Source organism: Pinus tabuliformis, chromosome 6 (assembly GCF_031772625.1).
Source record: "Pinus tabuliformis cultivar Carrire ecotype Pingquan chromosome 6, CPIR1, whole genome shotgun sequence".
Taxonomy (NCBI): Eukaryota; Viridiplantae; Streptophyta; class Pinopsida; order Pinales; family Pinaceae; genus Pinus; species Pinus tabuliformis.
Window position 1 is genome coordinate 1970682809 of NC_142292.1, and position 21612 is coordinate 1970704420.

General features: G+C 38.7%; 1 protein-coding gene across 1 annotated transcript in view; it reads right to left on the reverse strand.

Annotated features, from left to right (window-relative positions):
• Positions 1 to 2356: 2356 nt before the first annotated feature.
• The window catches only part of LOC149267094 (uncharacterized), a 53243-nt gene continuing 33987 nt past the window's right edge, over positions 2357 to 21612 (reverse strand). Inside the window, exons 2-3 of the mRNA XM_089410188.1 lie at positions 2784 to 4102; positions 2357 to 2659 (exon numbers count right to left, since the gene is read on the reverse strand). Of these exons, the coding sequence (XP_089266314.1) occupies positions 2465 to 2659; positions 2784 to 4102 (1514 nt within the window). The 3' untranslated portion in view covers positions 2357 to 2464. The remainder of the gene's footprint in view (positions 2660 to 2783; positions 4103 to 21612) is intronic.

The following is a 21612-nucleotide window of genomic DNA, read 5'->3' on the forward strand; positions in this document are numbered from 1 at the left end:
CCGTACAGATATCCATATGTCCAAAAAAGTGAAATTGAACGTATGGTTGCAGAAATGCTAGAGGCTGGTATAATTCAACCGAGTCAAAGTTCTTTCTCAGCTCCAGTAGTATTGGTGCACAAGAAGGATGGATCATGGCGCATGTGTCCAGATTATAGGGAGCTCAACAAGCTCACTATTAAAGATAAGTTCCCCATTCCTGTCATTGATGAATTACTGGATGAATTGCATGGATCAATTTACTTCACCAAGTTGGATCTTCGTTCGGGATATCATCAAATCAGAATGAAGATTGAAGACATTCCGAAAACGGCATTTAGAACTCATGAGGGTCATTATGAATTTTTGGTCATGCCTTTTGGCCTTACCAATGCACCTTCAACATTTCAAGGTTTGATGAATTCAATTTTCAAACCATTCCTTAGAAAATTTGTGTTAGTATTTTTTGATGATATACTAATCTACAGCAAGTCTTGGAAGGATCATGTTGAACATGTTGACAAGGTGCTACAACTATTGGAGGAGAAACAATTATATGCAAAAAGATCCAAATGTTTCTTTGGAGTCCAGGAGGTGGAATATTTGGGTCATATTGTATCTCATGAAGGAGTTAAGGTAGACCCTAGCAAAATTAAAGCCATTAAGGAATGGAAAATCCCCACATCCATAAAGCATCTGCGAGGATTTCTTGGGTTGACAGGGTATTATCGCAAGTTTGTTAAGAATTATGGGAGAATAGCAGCACCTCTAACAACATTATTGAAGAAAGATTCATTTTCATGGACTCCGGAAGCAACAAAGGCCTTTAAACATCTTAAAGAGGCAATGTGCCAAGCACCGGTCTTAGCTACACCGGACTTCACAAAAACCTTTATTGTGGAATGTGATGCTTCAGGAAATGGAATTGGTGTTGTTCTAATGCAAGATGAAAGACCCATTGCTTTTGAAAGTCGTCCAATCAAGGGAAAGTTTTTAAGCAAAGCTATTTATGAGAAGGAAATGTTGGCAATACTCCATGCACTTAAGAAATGGCGACCCTACCTAATGGGAAGACACTTCAAGGTAAAAACGGATCATGATAGCCTTAAATACTTTTTAGAACAAAGATTATCCTCTGAAGAGCAACAAAAGTGGGTCACAAAGATGTTGGGTTATGACTTTGAAATCATCTACAAAAAAGGGAAGCAAAATGTGGTGGCAGATGCACTCTCAAGAAAGGATGAGGATGTGGAAGCATTGTTGTGTGCCATTTCTATTATCCAACCAGATTGGATAAACGAAGCAAGGGAGGAATGGAAGAATGACGAAAAGTGTGGGCACTTATTCGAAAGCTACAACAAGATTCCAGTACTTCTGATACATTTAGCTGGCAAAATGATTCGTTATGGTACAAAGATCGCTTATACCTCTGTAAGAATTCCCAGCTAAAACAAAAGATTCTTATGGAATTGCACACTTCTCCCTTAGGAGGGCACTCAGGATTTTTAAAAACTTACCACAGGGTTAAGAAGGAATTTTTTTGGGATGGCCTTAAATCAGATATTCAAAAGTTTGTGGCGGAATGTTTGGTTTGCCAACAAAATAAAGTTGAAACAATTAAGACACCGGGTCTATTACAACCTTTATCCATTCCAAGCCAACGTTGGGAGGAGGTTTCAATGGATTTTATCACAGGTTTACCCAAGTCTGAGGGAAAGAGTGTCATCATGGTGGTAGTTGACAAACTTACCAAGTATGCACACTTTTGTGCATTATCACATCCATTTAAAGCCAGTACAGTTTCTACTGCATTTATGGAAACAGTTCAAAAGCTACATGGAAACCCAAAGATTATTGTAAGTGACAGAGATCCCATTTTCACTGGAAATTTTTGGACAGAATTATTTTCTTGTCTTGGTACTCAGTTAGCTCATAGCCAATCTTGCACGAATCTGAGCGAAGCGAAGCGCGAAGCGCGGAAGCGTCATTTTCTAAAAATCTAGGGAGCGAAGCGTCCGCGGAAGCGTCTGCTATATATATATATATTTTTATATATTTTTTTGCATTTATACTCAAAACAAACATCCCAAATACCAAATTAATTGTAGAAGACATGAAAACATGCATATTTTTGCATAAATCAAGATAGATATGGCATCCATGATTCCATTGTAGTTACTAGTATGTACAACAATCATCTATATTCTAGCTATTACAAACATACATCAAATTTTTAAGCATATTATAAAACATAAAACATTTAAGCATATTATAAAACATAAAACATAGAGCATATTATGATTTATCTAGCAAGTGAGCAACTGTCAACATTTGTCATGTCCAAAATTCAAATAATAATGTTTACAAAATATGTCACTTGGTCACCGCCAAGCCAAAAAGGTTCAAAATTCAAATTCACAAGTCTACAAGTCTAATGAGTAATCTATAGACTATGACAAAAAGAAGTAGATTGTGAATATATCTACTAATCTCTCCTCCTTCCACCACGAATAGAACGTGATGGCGTGCCTCCACGTGGTGGCAATGAAGAAGATGGTCCCTGTGTAAGTCGTGGCACTGGAACTGATGAAGAAGAACCCCCTGCTGTTGGTGTTGAACCATGGAACCTAGGACCAGATGGGGGTGGGGGTGGTGGCATATCAACACGGTCATCATCATCCTAGAATCGCTCAAAAAATTCATGCAAAAAAAAAAAAACACTAGTTAACAAAAAAATTAAAAACATGAATTAGAGAAATGCTTTATAAGGGAAAATTGGAAAATTCATACCACAATGGACATACCTGGATAAGAGCATCCTCTAATTGCTCTAGTTGCAACACTCCATCCTCCAAATTGGGCTCCTCTGGATGCTTGTCCCAAGTCAACAAGTCTTTATTAGACTTTGCATCTTCACAGTAATGGGACAACAATCGCAAGTTGTAATGAACATAAACCAAGCTCTCTGCCCGATCTAAACTCAACCTGTTCCTTTTAACACTGTGGATGAAAGAATAAGAGCTCCAACACCTCTCTGCAGAAGAAGTGTTTACCACCTGTGATAGCACCCGCAATGCCAAACTCTGTAGAAGTGGAGTAGGCCCTCCATGCATGTTCCACCACTCAAGAGCAGAAAAATGCTCTCGATCTTCAATTGAATGCATGCTCCCAAATGGACCAGTGTTGAGCGTATAGTTGCTCACCTGTCTCCGTACCAATGCAGCCTCCTCATTATCAGGGATTAATCTACTCAATGCAGCCATATATTTTTCGTGAACCTCTTTATCTTGGTGTGGTTTTTTCCTGCTTCCCCCCCCAGGTGCTGGTTTTGAAAGCCATGATGGATGATAGTACCTAGGTGTCAAAACATATGCTAATGCATGCAATGGAACATTTAGCATATCCCATCGCTTTTCCACCTCTTCACGAATATAATTGTACAAGGTGGTATCTCTAGGCTCAACAATGTCTTTAATCTGCCCCAACATGCTATCCATTTGCTCATACACCTCCCCAATTACTGGTCGATCTGAATCTGCAAACTTGATCATGTAATAAATTGGTTTGGTGAATTGCAAAACATATTTAACCTGTGACCAAAAGTAAGTGTCAAGAACAGTGTCCTTGACTACATTAGCAGTAGCACCATCTGTACACTGGTTAATTTCATCCCATGTTTCAGCACACACCAGATTAGTTAAAGCTTGTCTCACCTTCACTAGCCGCCTAAAGGTGAGGTAATAACTAGCAAATCTTGTCTTTGCAATTTTAAGCAATTGCAACTTGGAGTAAGTGCCATAGAAGTAGTTTACCCTTGTATGCCCTGTGATGAATTTAATGAGCTGCTTCCCTTTCCTGTAAACCTCAGCAATCCACCCACATTCTTTGTGTTTCACAATATCATGCATCAAAAGGTTCAATGTGTGAACCAGGCACCCAGACCAAAAGATGTGTGGATGAGTACGCTCAATAATTTTTCCTGCTGCCTTACAATTTGCTGCATTATCTGTGATCACTTGAACCACATTATTCGGACCAACATCTTTGATTGATTTCAATAGGAGATCTGCAATGTTTTTTGCAGTTGCACTGATGGAGGAGGAGTCATGACATGCAATAAATACTGCACCCTTAGAAGAAACACCAAGAACATTTATCAAATGTTGGTTTCTAATATTTGTCCACCCATCTGATACAATGGATACCCCATAATCCACCCACTCATGTGTAAAACGTGTCACAGCTCTTTGAACCTTAGCTTTTTCTCTTTCTAATAACACTGTTCTAGCTTTCTCATAGTTGGGGGCCTTGTATCCTTTTGGGGCTTCATTGATGGCCTTTACCATGTCATGCCAATAGGGAGAGCGAAGCACATTGAATGGTACACCGCAAGCACAAAGAAAACGGACTACCTTTCCATCCACATCATCCCTCCCAGTAACATTAAGGAAATCCCCTATTGTTTTTCTACCTCCAGAGGTTGCAGAAGTACCATAAGGAGATGGGCAACTACCAAATTTAGAGGTTGCACTTGATTCTGAATGAGTTTTTTGTTTCTTGTTTTTTTGTTGTGCAGCCATCTCTATTTTGATGTATTTTTGTCTTTGTTCACTTGAAATTTTTGGGCAAATGGCTACCCCCACAGAACCCTTTTTTTCATCACTCTCTAGCACCCCACAAAAATGCCTCCTCAGACGGGTATATGAACCCGTATATGGTTTTCCTCCATGACAATCATGAGGGCACATCCATTTGTAAGATCCACCACCCTTTCCCCCTTCAAGTTTGGTCACATAGTTCCACAAGGGATTTGATGTACCTTTCCCATCTTGTGCTTCAGTGTCCTCTTCAAGTTCATCCCCTTCCTCTTCAAACCCTTCCTCCTCATCATACATTGGGTCACTACTATTAGGACCAAGTTCATCCCCTTCCTCTTCCCCTCTATTCCTCACCCTTGCCATCATTAAAACCAAGAGTGGAATGATACATAGAAGCCAAAAGAACACCATCTTGGAATATGGATATAGGTGGTGGACAACCTGTAAATAAAGGAGCAAGTAGAAACAATGGGAAATAGTAGGAGAGGGAGGAGAAAAATACAATTTTTTTTTCAAAAAAACAAGGGAGTTTGGGGTTTGAACTTACCTCTTTAGCTCTTGTAGATGAAGTCCTCCAAGCTCTTGCTCCAAGCTCCTCCTCCTTCTCCTAGCTCCTCCTTCTTCACTCCTCCAAGCTCTCCTCTCTTCTCCTCTCCTTTCCTCTCTTCTCTTCTCCTCTCCTCTCTTCTCTTCTCCAACTCTCATAAACTCAAAGTGAGAAAATGAGAAGAGAATGGGGGCTTTATTCTTTTCTAAAGTCACCCTAGACTCACCCTAAACTAACCTAACCCACCCCCTCATGCTAGTTAAGTCACATATTAAAACAAATTTAAAAAAAATAAATTAAAAAAAAGGAGGCCGCGGGGTTGCTTCCGGAATCGCCTGGGTGGCGTGCGGGTGGCGTGCGGTTCCGGGCCGGAAGCGTGGCGCCACCCCGTGCCCGAACCGCCCTCCGATCCGCGGTTCCAGGGTGGCCGCAACCCAAAAGGCAGGAATCGCATTTAAATTCCGGAACCGCGCCACCTCCTCCTCCGAATCGCGCTTCCAAATTGGATTCCGGGACGGTTCGCTCCGATCCGCGGTTCCGGGTTTGGATCCTCCGGGGGGGGGCGATTCCTGCAACCCTGCTCATAGCTCATCTTATCATCCTCAATCTGATGGGAAAACTGAGATAATAAACAAATGTTTGGAAGGATATCTTCGTTGCTTTGTATCTGATAAACAGACACAATGGGTCAAATGGTTGCCTCTCGCTGAATGGTGGTATAACACTTCCTTCCATACAGCAACAAAAATGACCCCATTTATGGAACTTTATGGGTACCAACCACCATCAATCACATCATATTTAAGAGAAAATTCTAAGGTTCAGGTAGTGGAACATCACATCGAACATCAACAAAAAGTCCTCCAACTCTTAAAGGATAACCTCGTGTTGGCACAAAATAGAATGAAACAACAGGCAGATCAACATCGCAGTGAAAGAAGTTTTGATGTAGGTGATTGGGTATTCCTACGGCTACAACCATATAAGCAAATGTCCCTAAAGCAAGCTAAGAAGGATAATAAATTATCACCAAAGTATTATGGTCTGTACAAGGTGTTGGAAAAGATTGGTACTATGGCATACAAATTGGAGCTTCCTGCAGCTTCTCGATTGCACCCAGTTTTCCATGTTTCATGTTTAAAGAAGGTTATAGGCGACAAGCTCCCAGTTCAAACAATATTGCCAGAACTTGACGAGGAAGGAAAAATTATATTGGAACCGGAAGCAGTCACAGAAACAAGAACTCGACAGCTACGAAATCGATCGATTTCAGAGTATCTTATCAAGTGGAAGAACTTATCCGCTGAAGATTCCACATGCGAGGATGAGAATTTTATGCAGAAGTATCCAGAACTGCTCAAGCGTTGAGGACAACACTTTTTTGAAGGAGAGGGGCATGTTGGGTCCCTATAATACTAGTGATTACCCCATTACTATTGTAGTTATATCCCTTATTTATATTGTTGTGCCCCTATTACCCCCATATTGTTATTTCTGTGCCCCATAGAATCCCTATATTATTATTTTTGTGGCTTTATATTATTATTGTTAGGTCCGCTGGATGATATTGTGACTCCTTAGACTCCTATATATAGAAAGGAGGTTTTGTCATTTGTATCATCCAAGAATTGTTCATTTATGTAATGTAAAGGAGGTTGCCCCCTCGAAGAGGCTGAATTCTAAGGCGTTGATCTTTCTTTTCTATCTTTTCTTGAGATGGTTTCATAACAAACTCCATGAATCAACTCTGTCGATCTGCATTTGTTCTTTGGTAGCTGACCCATTCATCTACCTTACTCATTGAGACGTGCATCAGAGCACAGAGATGGCTTGTCTCACCTCAAGGCAGACCCAACACTCTTTCCTAAAGATCGTGGTCCTTTCTACCTTGACCCAACGATATTTCAAAGTTGCCATTAATCCTGAGACCAACTCCTCTAGTCTTGCATTCAATCTTGCAGCTACCGACCCATACGCCTTTAACTCTCTATACTATCTTATCGAGGAATTCCACATTGTTGCTTCATAGTGGTACAATGTTCTGATACTCCTCAGTCCCTTGGTGCTTAGCTCCCTTATTGAATGGGCCAATGACCATCAACTTAATGCTATATCCGAGCCCCCTTTGTATCGTAACTTTTGTCAAGTTTCGATTTCATCTTGGCTCCTTCTGCTTAGCCCTCACAACATTTCTCATTATAGGACCGAGAGATGTGACCTACCGCTTAGCCTTAAGGTGCTAGGCCTTCAGACTCTTGTCGGGGGCTATTCTCCCTTTGTTAACTGCTTTGCACCCTTGGTTTTTTGAACTCTTACGACCATATACCAACCTAATATTGGAAGCCCCCTTTATCGGAACTTTTCCAAACTTCCACTATTCTAGAGTTCTAACATTTTCAACCTCTGATTATGATGTCATCACTCCACACATCGACTCCTTAGACGTGACATGTGTCACCTAGTTTTGGCCCGTTAGACTACCCAATAAGGTTGAATATGCCTGCCATGTGTCCTGTCATACTACCACATCATGCTGGCGTTAGATATCGCTGTAGCTTATCGGAGCCAATCATATGATGCCATGTGTCCTTCTGTATTGCCACGTCATGCTGATGTTAGATGCCATAGTAGCTTATCGGAGCCAATCATACGTTGCCATGTGTCCTGCTAGAGGAGAGAGAAGAGGGTCCATCACCCTTTGGTTTTGCACTGAAATCCTTTGTTAATTTTCTTTTGGCATTCCTCGATGCTTATAAAGGCTTATCGACACTTATCAAATATCGCTACTTTTAAAGATTCCTCACTTTAAGAAGTTTCGATGTTTTGATCCCCGATATGTGATGTTCTGATGTGCTAAGGCTCCAACCTCCAATGTTCCACTTTTTCCAATCCTCCGATATTCCGGTATCCAGATCTCTGATATGCCTAAGTGCCAATATGCTGACGTCTGACATCTTGTTCTTCGATATGTCGATGCATCGATATGCCGACCTCCAATACAACCTGCTCTGATGTACTGATCCTCCGATATTCTGATATCGCGATGTGACAATGCACCGATACGCTAACCTCTGATATTCCAATGCACCGATATGCTGGACCTCTGACATTCTGATCTCCGATATGCCAATATGCAGATTATGCTGACCTTTGATATTCTGATGCACCGATATCCTGGACTTCCAATATGTCGATGCTACGATATGCTGGACCTATAACATTCTTATCTATGGTATGCCAATATGTTGGACCTCCAACATTCTGATCTCAGATATGCCAATATACTAGACCTGTAACATTCCGATCTCTGATATGTCGATATTCCTTCCTTCCTAAGGCTTCAAATCTATGAACTTCAATAGGCCATAACTTTTGAACTAGGAATCTATTTATGAACTTCCATATATGTCTGGAAAGGGTTTTCTCATAGGAATATGAGAATCATCCTTCTTAATTTTTCTCTGATTTTTCTTCACAGACAAGTCGACATCTTGATGATTTCTCATTACATTGTCCAACATGCTCTCTTTACTTAGAGCACTGAATACATTCTTGACTTCATTTCATTGTATCACTTGATCTTGAGCCACTTGGAGACCCATGAGACCCATTTGGAGCCCACAACACCCAAATAGGGGTTTGGAGATGTTTTGCAGCATATAGAGGTCATCACCCTCTTCATCATAATTTTTTGGGGCCCTCTCCCATATTTTTAGCACAAGAGGTCTCATTGTTGCCCCTCTAGGCCTCCACCCATGCATGATGTCAACCTTCCTGGGCTTCATGGAGAGATGAAATATTTTTTTTAAGCTATCATGATTGGCTTGTAACAATGGGTGGGTTACTTAGCACATTAGGCACATGGAGGGGCTTTGTCATTTGCATTTTGAACTTTTAGAACTTGTATAAATAAATGAGACCTATTCTCATCTCAAATCATCATCACAAGGATTTTTGGCCTAGTTAGAGAATTCAAACTTGCAATTTTTGGATGGTTTTGGAGGATTATGGATGAATTTCGATGTTTGGATAATCTTGTCTCATTTTTGGAGCTTCTAATTGGCATTGTTATGGATGGATATACTCTTCACTATCTTGTATGTGCTCTTTATTGATGAATTTCTGAATGTTTCTAATGTCTAATGCATGGAATAATGTCTCATGGTTATTAATATGCCCTATTTATTTGATATTGTTGAAATTGTAACTCTTGAGAATTTTACATGTGTTATTCATTGAATGGTGAATGAATGAATGTTCCTAGAGTATCATTGTATTTTATCCTTGAAACTCTACTAACAAGTGTCAAATAAGTATAAATATCTAAAGGGCTAGCAAAAGCCTTAACCTTTAGGTCTCCTTGAACAACGAGTTGCTCATATCATGATATTTCATGACTCCTAACCTCCCAATGGCTAGGCACTAGTCTTGAATCCTTGATGGTCATCAAAACTCAAATAATTTCTCTCTCTAAACCTTACATTTTCATCCCTTTAAGGATAAGAGGCTTCTTTAGGGTTTGGTGTGAAATATTTTGGAGGAAGGAATTTTAAATTTCACTTGGATTGAATTCTTCCTTAATGTCTCCTCTAGGGATCCTCAAGTTTTAGTGGAACTCTCATTGTGGATTCTCCGTAAATTTGATGCCTTAGCCATCACATCAAGAGGGAACCCTAGAAGGTAATCCTTCAAATTGGGGATTCATTGAAGGCATTTTATTTAGTACTTGCTGAAGTAAATCACTCATCACCTTTTCTCTTATCTACCTTGACCTTGGATGCACTCATATCTCGTTACATATCTCAACCCTAGGTCTCGTGTAGTTATCTTTCAAAGGGGATATTCTTGGAAGGTCCTTATTAGCTTCTACCAAAGCTCATACTTTTGTTGAACCCTTCTATTGAATGAACCACCTTCTCTCACTTCAAACCTATCATAGATGTACATCTCTCACAAGTGGGTAATACTAGGACTCCTCCTGTCAGTGAAAATATGAGAAGAGTAGGGACTTAGGTTGTGGTGGTAGTGGGCTCTTTGTCCCAAGTGTTGTTGTGCTCTCTAGCTCTTGCCTCTTTACAAGGCCTGCCAGTTTGTGTAGTAACAGGTTCTACCACTTTTCTATAATCCAAAAATATTGAACAAACAACTTACAAAGAACATTCATCTTTTCCCATAGTCCTAGTGGAGATAAGGCACCTAATCCCTTATCAAAGAACTAACCACTTTTTTTCAAAATTCTTGCAATTTCCTTTTATTTATTGATATTATTTGGAAAATACCTAAAAATAGAAAAATGGAAAAATCTAAACATAAAAAATAAAAGTAATACAATGGAATATATTTTATTTATTGATTATAAAAAAGTTGATAGATTACATTCTTAAATGATGGTGCTTTTCTTAGGGTTTGTGCCATTTTGAAGAATTAAAGGTCTAGGAAAAATATCCCTTTTGTTTTATGTTCTAAATATATATCTGACATATATTTAACTATTTTAAAGGTGTTTTCATTGATCAAAATTTTATTACAACAATATCTTCAGAGATTGTTGAGGCTCCTTAACCAGGGCTTCATGAAATGTTTTCTCTAAACTCTTAAAGGCCCTACTCATATTTTTAAGTGTTTTCATTGCATATCTCTAACATTTGGAAGTATTTAAAGCTACCCTAAGTGCTGCATTTTTTTTTTTTTTAAATTGATTAGGGCACTTCTTAATTTTTATCCCCTCAGGGATTAGACCCCAAATTCATGCAAATATGGATTAGATTGCTATAATTTATTGTTTGTTTACATATTATTCATTTTTAGGTTGTATTTTCACTCTTGTGTAAGTTCCCGAGCTCAAGCACCCAAGGATTAATCATTCTAGGTATGTTTTTTAGTGTTTTTTGCGTTACTTTACAGATATGGAAGTGTAGGATAGAAGCAATCTTGTCCCAATTAGGTCACAAATCAAGTGGTAAAAACGGGTAAACCATCTCGAATTTTGTTCCTTTTCCTCACTCTCAAGCTTCTAAGATAACCTTTTATCAAGTATTTTCATTAAGTTTTGTTTGCTTGTTTGTATTTTCTACAGTAGAATATTATATGTTAGACCTAGAATATCTTTTGTATTACTCCTAACCTTCATAATTTTGATTGTTTAAAGGCATTGGTTGTCTCAAATAATTGGTGAATTGTGTATATATTGGGATACCCACCATGGCATTGTAAGAGTTGGACTAAAGTGAGAGGAGAGTGTGTTGAGGTAATAATGGGTGTATCTCTTGTGCACTTACAATTTAGCACCTTGAATAGAACTTTCCAAAGCTTCTAATACAGGAGGTACATTTTTTTGGCACCATTTCAGAGAAGCTCTTCATCCTGGTCTCTTAAACAACATTTGTGGTTAATTTTTTCCACTTTGTATTGTGTCTTGACGAGTGTTTGTGTAAGCTAACTTGATATGTCTCATATGGTGACTCCACATCAACAAAATATGAAGAAATACGCTACAAGAACAAACCCTCAAGGTGTTCTTTTTCAAGTCCCTAAGCTTGAACTTGTTTATCAAATAAGAAAGGTAGTGAAAGAAAATAATCAAGGCCTTCAAGCCTTATGTGATTTAAGAATAAGGTTTGAACATTATTTACGTACTCATGACATAATGGATACCCCAAGGTTGACTAATTCCTTTAAACCTTTTAATTTCACTAACATTATAGGTCAACCTCATGACATGCTAGCTTCATTATAAAAAATTCCCACCTTTAGTGGGGATAATGTTGTTGGAGCAATTGAAAATTGTGATGCATTTTTAGAACATATGACTTCTCTTGTTGTCTTTCATTTGGATTTTTCACTTAAATGTTTCTCTCTATCATTAAAAAAGATGTTAAAAATATTTTCTTAGTTTGTCTGACAATAACATTGATTCTTTTGAATCATATCATGATACTTGTTTTTATGGATGGCTCGAGAAAAAAAAATTATGTTTCTTAGTTAATGCTTTAAATAACATGGAAATAAAAGAAAATGAATCCATTGATGATTTTAATGTAAGGTTTGACAAGCTTGTGCAAGAAATCCTGTAGACACATCAACCAAATAGAGATACTATCTTGATGTACTACGTGAATGTTTTTCAAGGAAAATTTCAGTTTCTTCCTTAATGAAGCAAGGCAAAATAGATTGAATGAAGCCAAGAAAAAACAAAAAGTATGGATGAGTTTTGGGTCTTGATAGGCAGACTAGATATTTTGATACCCTCAAGAACAAAGATTGAGCATAAGAATAAGGTAAAAACTTTGGCACCTCCTCCATCTGGTCTAGTTCCCTTATATTTCTTGATTGAAAAATTCAAAAAATTAGATAATATAAGATAATTATATTAATGTCCAATAAATGACCACAAAAGTAGGTCAACAGGACTACTGAGTAGACTGATGTCAATACAAAGTAGGATTACTAAGAAGTCTCCTATATACAGAACAATAAATAAAGTAGAAGTATGAATTCTATATGTGAAAACATGAAGAAACATGAAAAGATGCTCAGATCCCAGTGCAGATTACTGCAATGAGAGGGACATGTGCATGGGGAAATAATACTTCTAATATCCAAGGTCGAATGAAGAAACCTCACGATAGGATGATGCCATGAAGAATAAATAGGGGAAGGTCTATATTGTCTCTTGTTCTAGTGGTCGTCTATTATAATTTATTTATTTATTTATTATTTATTTAGTTATATATATATATATATATATATATATATATATATATATATATATATATATATATATATATATATGTGTGTGTGTGTGTGTGTGTGTGTGTGTGTGTGTAGGTGATTTGATCTACTTGCTCATAAGGGATCTTGTTTGGAAATGTCTTCGTGGTCTCTAGGGAGGGAGAATGGCCCCTCTCGTCGACATTGATCTAGATCTAGAAGTAATGTTATCATCATCTCGTCTCTTAATGCTTCTAGCTTATGGGAGCATCACAAAGAAGGAGGTGATCCATTGAACAATATTTGGCCTAGGTGGAGGCTACAGTGTGGGTATGAAGCCTAAGGGCCTCCTACATGTAAAGGGATATACAACTCTAGTATGAGTATTGGAAGAAGTTAGAAAGGGTTTCATTCCCTTGAAAGGGGTCAATAACAATTCAAATTTCCACCAAGAAATGGATACAAAGGACCACCAACAAATCTAAGACATCCAAGTTATGGAACCAAAAACCATGGTGGAACACCCCCATTTATATTATTGCAAGGATTGTAAGGTATTTCATGCTAAATAAACTTGTGCCATATATTAGGAAAGTATGAGAGACAACAACACCCGTCTTCTAGATGTTTGCAACATGATATTGAATGGAGTTTATTTTTATGAATAAAGTCAACCATTTCAAGTAAGAATAATTGGAATAAACATATCTACAAAATTATTCTTTGAGATGCCTACACTAGAAGAAATATGTTAGATGTATGCAAATAGGTATAAAATAATGGCTTACAGTTGGAGGATGACAAAGAACTCAAATCAATCAGAGTATTCAACTCCTCTAGAAGGTGAAAATCAACCTGAGGTCCCTCAAAAGAAAAGTACCAAAGACACCCTGGTCCCACCTCAGGACGATCTTGATATAACAACTTGGATGAGTAATTTGAAGGTATTGGTGCCCAAAAAGGAATCAGTCAAACATCCATTGATCAAGAAATAGATTATAGAGGTACTTTGTTTTGAAATTAAAGAAGCTTTGGTCCTTAACATTGAAGAATGGTAAGATTCCCTAATCATCTTACAAAACATAATTGGTAATGGGGCTAATAATCCATTGAACTATCCATTTTTCATTTCATTCATAGTTACAAACTAGATTTTACATAATTTTATGTTGGATTCTAGAGTCACCATGAATGTAATGACCCTTGAAGTTATGACCATAATGGTATCGATAACTTCGAGGCCATATAGAAATATTTGTGCAATAGATTCTTAGGAATTTCCAATGTGTGACTGTTACACAGTATTTTGTCACGCCTCTTGCACTTCCCTATTTCATACCCCGGAGTGCTCAAAAATTGGCAATTATGCAGTGTACCCATCCTAATATGTAGTCTATATCCTCCCTAGAGAACTGATGAAAACATGCCTTGAGCCTTCCTTGAAGAAGTAAGCTCAAAACCCTAATTTCAGGACCAACGCGACTATGACACTGCCAAATCGTGCTGATGGCAGGTTGCACCATACTAGCCTCACGCTGCCATCATGGTTTTTACTTGGATACTCGCATTGATCCCTAAAAGGCAAGTTTCCCAAAGAGGACAAGAAGCTTCGTGATCTAGAGGCTTCCAGAACGACGAGCTGGAGGTTGTTCGTTGTGGATGTGGTCGAATTCTCCCAATTTTGCTATTTGACCTTATCCCTATGAACTTCTTCCTTGAGATGAGGGCCTTCCCCTATCTTTGGTGAGATCCTAACTCCCTATCCCTGCCTATATACTCATCCTCCTCCATTCCCAAATGATTGGTCTCTGATTATTTTCACCCTTATGCTGAGATAGTGCCTACATGCTATTCAGTTTGGCTTGGAGAAGGAGTGGTTGGAGAGCTTGAGCTTGGACTTGGACACTCACTCAAGGAAGGCTTACTAACATCAAGGCCTAGGTTGTATGCTTCCTCTTTTATTTCTTAATATATACAACTGTTGGTTCACTTTCCATAAATTCTTGTGTTAATACATCATTTATCTTAATGCTCCTTGATCTGTTAAGTGGTTTACATTCGATTATGCTTGTTACACTTGTATGCTTTGTTATGTCTTTGGCCCCTTGTGCAGGTATTCAAATGATGTGAATAGTAAGGATTGAACCTAAGGAGTGAGCGATCAATCTCTTCAACAAAGGAGTGTGTTATATGATCAGAACAAGGTAGGTCTCCTTCCTCTTCTCCCATTTCGATTGTAATTTAGGAAAGTGTCTCGTAGATTGTCACGTTGGTTGCTAGTCCCACTCATTGGGCTAGAGGGATCTTCTTTGTCATTGTTACTGATCACGGATCACATTTTCGTTAGTACATGATGGTAGAGCTTACTGCTCAATTGGGTCTCTGCCATGACAACTCAAATCCTTACTACCCATAGGCCAATGGCCAAGTTGAAGCGATTAATAAAGTCTTAATTACTATACTTCAACATAGCATTGGGAAGCATAAAAAGGATTGACATCTCATGCGGTTCTCGACTCTTTGGGCTTACCGAACCTCAGCTAAGATAACCATTGGTTTCACTCCATTCCAGTTGGTATATGGTTTAGAGGTGACACTCCCTATCGAGTGTGAGATTCCTTCATTAAAGCTAGCTATCGAGTTACTCCCCAATACCTCCCCGAAAGAGGAACAATTACTTTATCTCAAGAGGCTTGATGAGACCCGTTGTATCGCTGCAATGGTCATCGAAGCACAAGAAAAATGAGTTAAAGCTCATTATGATAAAATTATTTCTCCATGAGTTTTTGCTGAAGGTGACTTGTCTTGTTGTATGACCAAGCCAATGATAAGTTGGGAGCTGGGAAGTTCAAACGTATGTGGCATGGGCCATACATCGTTAAACGTGTCTTGCAAAAAGGTGCCTGTGAGCCGGTTGACTACGAAGGTAATGCGTTAGTACAACCCCAAAACAGACTTTATCTGAAAAAGTATTATGCATGAGTTTCGTGTAATTACTTTTGTACATTAGTGTGTGAATTCATTAGTGTGCATTTTTTGATTTTTTGGTGTGATTGTTTGCTTTGTAGATGTGTTTCCTCTACTTACCTTATGTTCCACTCGGTTTGTAGATGTCATCAAACCATTATGTTGGTTTTGCTTATGGTGCTTGTCATAGCACACAGAACTTATCCTCCGCAACTTGGGCACTCTTCACCCATGATGACGAGTTGATCAATTTACTGGGTATTTGCCTGGGACAAACAACTAAAAATATTGCCGAGTACAATGCAGTTATTGAACTATTATCAGACGCAGTTTCTCTCGGAATTAGAAATTTGGTTGTTAAGTTAGATTCACAACTTGTTATGCTACAATTAAATGGTCATTATTCACTAAGAAATCCACAAATTTTGCGCATGTATCTACGTGTTCAATTACTGGAAATAGATTTTGATTATATCACATATCAACACATTCCACAAAATTTGAATACATTAACGGATGCATTAGCAAATTATGTTTTAGATAGACATTTGCGTCACATATGAAAAAAATCGATCACATCATCATGATATATGGACACATAGGTAAACAATATATATATATATATATATCTAGATATATATATATATCGAGTCTGTCAAAGTTTGGTCATCAAAATTACAAAAGATAAGTGTGCTGACACACATGGCTTTCAAAGCCTACAATAGTGCAGATAAACATGACTAGGAAAAGGCTATTCACCCACATGATGCTTGCGATAGTATGAGACCGCCCTGATCACTTGGCCTAACAACCGATGCAATCTCGCAGAAACTCCTATTGTATGCCTCTAGTACCGCATTGGCTCGTCATCTATAGTCGCATACTCTGGAATCCCCTGAGTAATCACTTCCATATTTCGTTCGATCTCTACAATAGGATCTGCTCCTTCCTCATATGGAGCATATTCTATTTGATGTGCTACTTATCGTGATATTGGTGACATGGCATGACGCCTTTCCAGTCCTACATTTGCAAAATTATCACAAGTAGAACTCTCAGATACACTTCAAACAAAAAAATTCATAAAACTCGAAAACTTCCAAAAACAAGTTTTACCCGCATCAGTCCACTATGCACCCGGTGGTAGAGGAAGATATGGATCTCCTTTGAAGTTCGTGCCCACATAGGCATAATCATCCACAACGATCAGTGGTTGGTGTAGCCAACCAAAGAACGACGGAGGGAAATGCGTCCGTTGACCTCCTTCCTCTCGAGGCATGATCTCACTCCATCTGAGCAACCTTAGATCTTATGGAGCTAGATCATCCACCTCTACCCACTGGTATTGAAATAGGGGCACATGCTCCAAAAAGAAAGTGACCAAAATCGACCTAAAGCCGAACTGCTTCAAGTTTCCCAACTTGCCTTTGGTCAATTGTCACTTCATGTTGACCAACAATCCTTCGCACCAGTTGAACACTATTGGAGCAAGACAATCCACTACGTATTGGAATTGTGATTTCGTTGCCTCATGCAACACTTACACCCCAACTATATGGGAAACGGTGTGTAGAATCATCCTCATGGGAAGGTTGTCGATGGTTGTTATCTTCACCTTCCTGCTCACAATTTTGTCTGCACCCGGGCAATGCCTTCTGATCAAAGTATCGGTGCTCTCTCCTCCAGTACGGGCTCCAAAGAGTTGGAACTTGTCCCCTCTTCTGGACAATCCACTGATGACAAAGATATTAGCTATTTCCAACTCTAGTTCTTGATCTTCAATGATGAAGATCTACTGCTTGACATCCCATAGTCCAATGAGATATTCTAAGAGCTCATTTTGAGCTCTGAGTCCTGGGGTTCGAAAGAACTTCAGTAATCTACAGTCCCTCAAAGCATTGACACACTCAATGCTTTGGGAAGCTTGGTGATCTTCTGCCTCGTGGCCTCTTTCCTTCCATTCGATGGCCATGTCTATCAAAATCTCTTGCAAACAACCCATAAACATTAGTTAGATGCCTTTACATGGATCAAAATATTGAAACAACCGATCAAGGGAGAGGATTTTTCATTCTTTTTTCCGCTCTGCTTCTAGCGTGACTATCTAAATTATTTTCACGCTAGGAGCGCGAGAGCCTTTGGGCTCAGGGGCAATCAACGTGGATCCGATGATCATACTCGCATTGGTCACCTTTGATTTTAAAAATGAAAATCCGCCCCTTAACCAGCTAGAATTCCTATGAAATGGCATGAAATAAGTATGAAAAGCAAGAGAAAATGTCGATATCTTACCTAGAGCTAACGGTTCATGAAATGGTGCCCTGGATCCCCCACACTGCTTACTTGAGGAATCAAGGAAAATGTGGTAAAATTCACTCTCCAATTTACTCCAAGTGAAATGGAAAAATGTTTTTACTTCTAGTCTATTTATAAGTTTTAAATGCACTTTTGCCAATATTTTATTATTTTTCTCGATATCAGTGATTTTTAGTTGTCTTTGTGCAGTTACAAGATCTCTTTGGTGGTAACAGTGATCATTTTTTACCAATTCAACGAGTTTTTGTTTTATCTCTTTTCTGGACTCGTTTAAAAATAAATGGAAAAGGAACCCCCTTGGAGTCATCTTTAAGCTCTTTTCTGACTCTCGAAATATGAAAAGATTTAAGCAAAGTCTTTCGGAAGAAATCACATAGGAGAAATTTTTTGGTCCTATGAAAAGATTGTCGATTGCTTGTCTTTTCGAACTTGTTAAATTAAGACATCATCTCAATATACATTTACCCCTTTTTCAGGTTGGGATTGTTTTCTACCTTTTCTGGTTCGAGAGACAAATTATGAAAAGGGACCTGATGGAGTTTTCTTTTTTTGTCTCTTTTTCAAACTCTCTAAATATGAAAAAGGCCTCGAGTTATTCTTTCGTCAGACTCATAAAATTTAAAAGACAAAAGACTTGTCACCATGACAAGACCAAGTTTCTCCTTCCTAGGACTCGTAAAACTTACTAGGATGGATTCATTTGAAGAATGGACTTATACGACAAGCATATGCTATCCCCTTCAAGCTTGTCATTAAAAATAATTGGTGTACTCGCTAGAAATAGTGGGGAAAAATGAAAATCAAACATCTCTTGTATAGGCAGCATATCGCTCTTGAACATGATACTCATTTGTTTCTCATGTCGGGTTTGGGATATCCTCACTCAGTCACTTGTTTTTATGGGTTTGGGTGATCCATTTTGCCTCTCATCTGACTATTCCACTTCATCATCATGACCCTTAGTCCTATGTTGAGTCAAATGCTACCACACTCTGGAGTCATGTCACTGATATGTTCAAGAGAAGTCCTATCTGCAGTTTATTACCTATACATTGTCTGAGTTTTTGCCACAGTCCTGGATCATACTCATTTATTCCACTTTATTCCTTGTTTCGTGTCAATGATAGGGGAATCACTATGGCCCTCCTTTGACATGTCACTTCCTGTCGACTTCAACTCATTATCCAAGAAGATGACTTAGAGAATCCCTTTCAGTACCTTAGAGATTACATGCTTTAATGGCAAGTTCTTTGCATCTGATGACAAGTTTTCATCACTGGTCTTCGATTAGATGTTTCCATGAGTGTTTTACTTTAGCTTCATTTTCACTTTCACGGATTCTACTGTCATACCTTGAGGACCATTGTAGTTATAGGTGGTTTCTCTCATGCCTTTTAACGGTCCACCTCATTGGCCGGTAATCAGGTGGTTTTCTAGCATGTTCGACTTCGACACATTCATTCACATATTAGAATTCGTACTTTGACTGGGTTGGGATGGAGCGCAAGACCCTGAGATTTGTCTGATGTAACTCAAGTTATGTAGGAGTTATGTATTGTTCATGATTGTATACATGTCTCCTCTATACGGATGGCTGCGACCATACCATGGGACCTTATATTTATGATGATGATGATCCTTCTATATCAGGTGGTTGTGTCCATACCTTGGATCTTAGACTTCCAGATGATCCTTTTCATTCTGATGGTTGCACTCGTACCGTGGATCTTTTCAAATTTTCCTTCATATCCGGATGGCTGCATCCTTACCATGGATTCATGTTTTGATATTAGATATGTATATGTATATGCATCCTTGATTTGCAGGTCTCCTGATAGTGTTTGTTCTTGTCTTTGCAAAAGCTAGTAAAGCATCTCAGCGATCACTCCCTATTCTACCTTCATGCTTTAGGGGGCATCTGTTATACAATATTTTGTCACGCCTCCTACACTTTCCTGTATCATACCCCAAAGTTCCCGAAACTTGGAAATTATGCAGTGTACCCATCCTAATATGTAGTCTAGATCCTCCCTGGAGAACTGATGAAAACATGCCTTAAACCTTCCCTGAAGAAGTAAGCTTTAAAACCCTAATTTCAGGACCAGTACGACTGTGACACTACCAACTCGTGCTGATGGTAGGTTGCACCATACTAACCTCACACTGCCAGCATGGTTTTTACGTGGATACTCGTGCTGATCCCTAAAAGGAAAGTTTTCCCAAAGAGGACAAGAAGCTTCGTGATTTAGAGGCTTCCAGAACGACGGGTTAGAGTGTTCGTTGTGGATGTGGTCGAATTCTCCTAATATTGCCCTTTGATCTTATCCCTATGAACTTCCTCCTTGAGATGAGGGCCTTCCCCTATATTTGGTAAAATCCTAACTCCCTCTCCCTGCCTATATTCATCCTCTTCCATTCCCAAATGGTTTGTCTCTAATTATTTTCACCTTTATGCTGAGATAGTGCCTACATGCTATCCACTTTGGCTTGGAAAAGGAGTGCTTGGAGAGCTTGAGCTTGGACTTGGACATTCACTCAAGGAGGGCTTACTAACATCAAGGCCTAGGTTGTATGCTTCCTCTTTTATTTCTTAATATATACAACTACTGGTTCACTTTCCATAAATGCTTGTTTTAATGCATCATTTATCTTAATGCTACTCGATATGTTAAGTGGATTACATTCGATTATGCTTGTTGCACTTGTATGCTTGGTTGTGTCTTTGGCACCCTGTGCAGGTATTCAAATGCTGTAAACAGTAAGGACTGAACTTGAGGAGTGATCAATCAAGCTCTTCGAAAAAGGAGTGTGTTGTAGTATCTGAACGAGGTAAGTCTCCTTCCTCTTCTCTCATTTCGATTGTAATTTAGGAAAGTGTCTCGTAGATTGTCACCTTGATTGTTAGTCCCACTCATTGGTCTAGAGGGATCGCCTTTGTCTGCAGAGAGGATTTACCTAGACAAAAGTGACCTTGTTATTAATATGTCTAGCATGGCTACTAAGGTCTCGACAACCTTACTAAATGGGCACACACAGGTTAGGGGAATATGCAAGACAGGGGCCCATTATCACCTTGGCCAAACCCCTATTATTTGTTCCCAACACCCCTTAAACATCCAAGGGAGGAGTCCCTAAATTCCCCCTAACTATACATTTCATTATATGCAGTCAATGGGGTGTAGGTGTTCTTGATCTATATGTTATCTTGTGTAAAAGCAATGCATGTTTATAACAACAGATGTTATTAAAAAAAATAAGTCAAAAAATATGGCATGTGACCTATGAATTATGGTCTATTAATTTTACCCTAACCAACTATCTGATTATTTATCAGTTTTGATGCCTAGTTATGTTGTTAAGGATGAAAAAACTTGTTGTCCTATATGAAAAACTATAATCTTTGCGTTAAAACACAGGGACAATAATCTATTTTATTTTATCAGCCAATCCACTATGTTAAAAACACCTCTAGGGAGTTACACTAAAGTGTGGGAT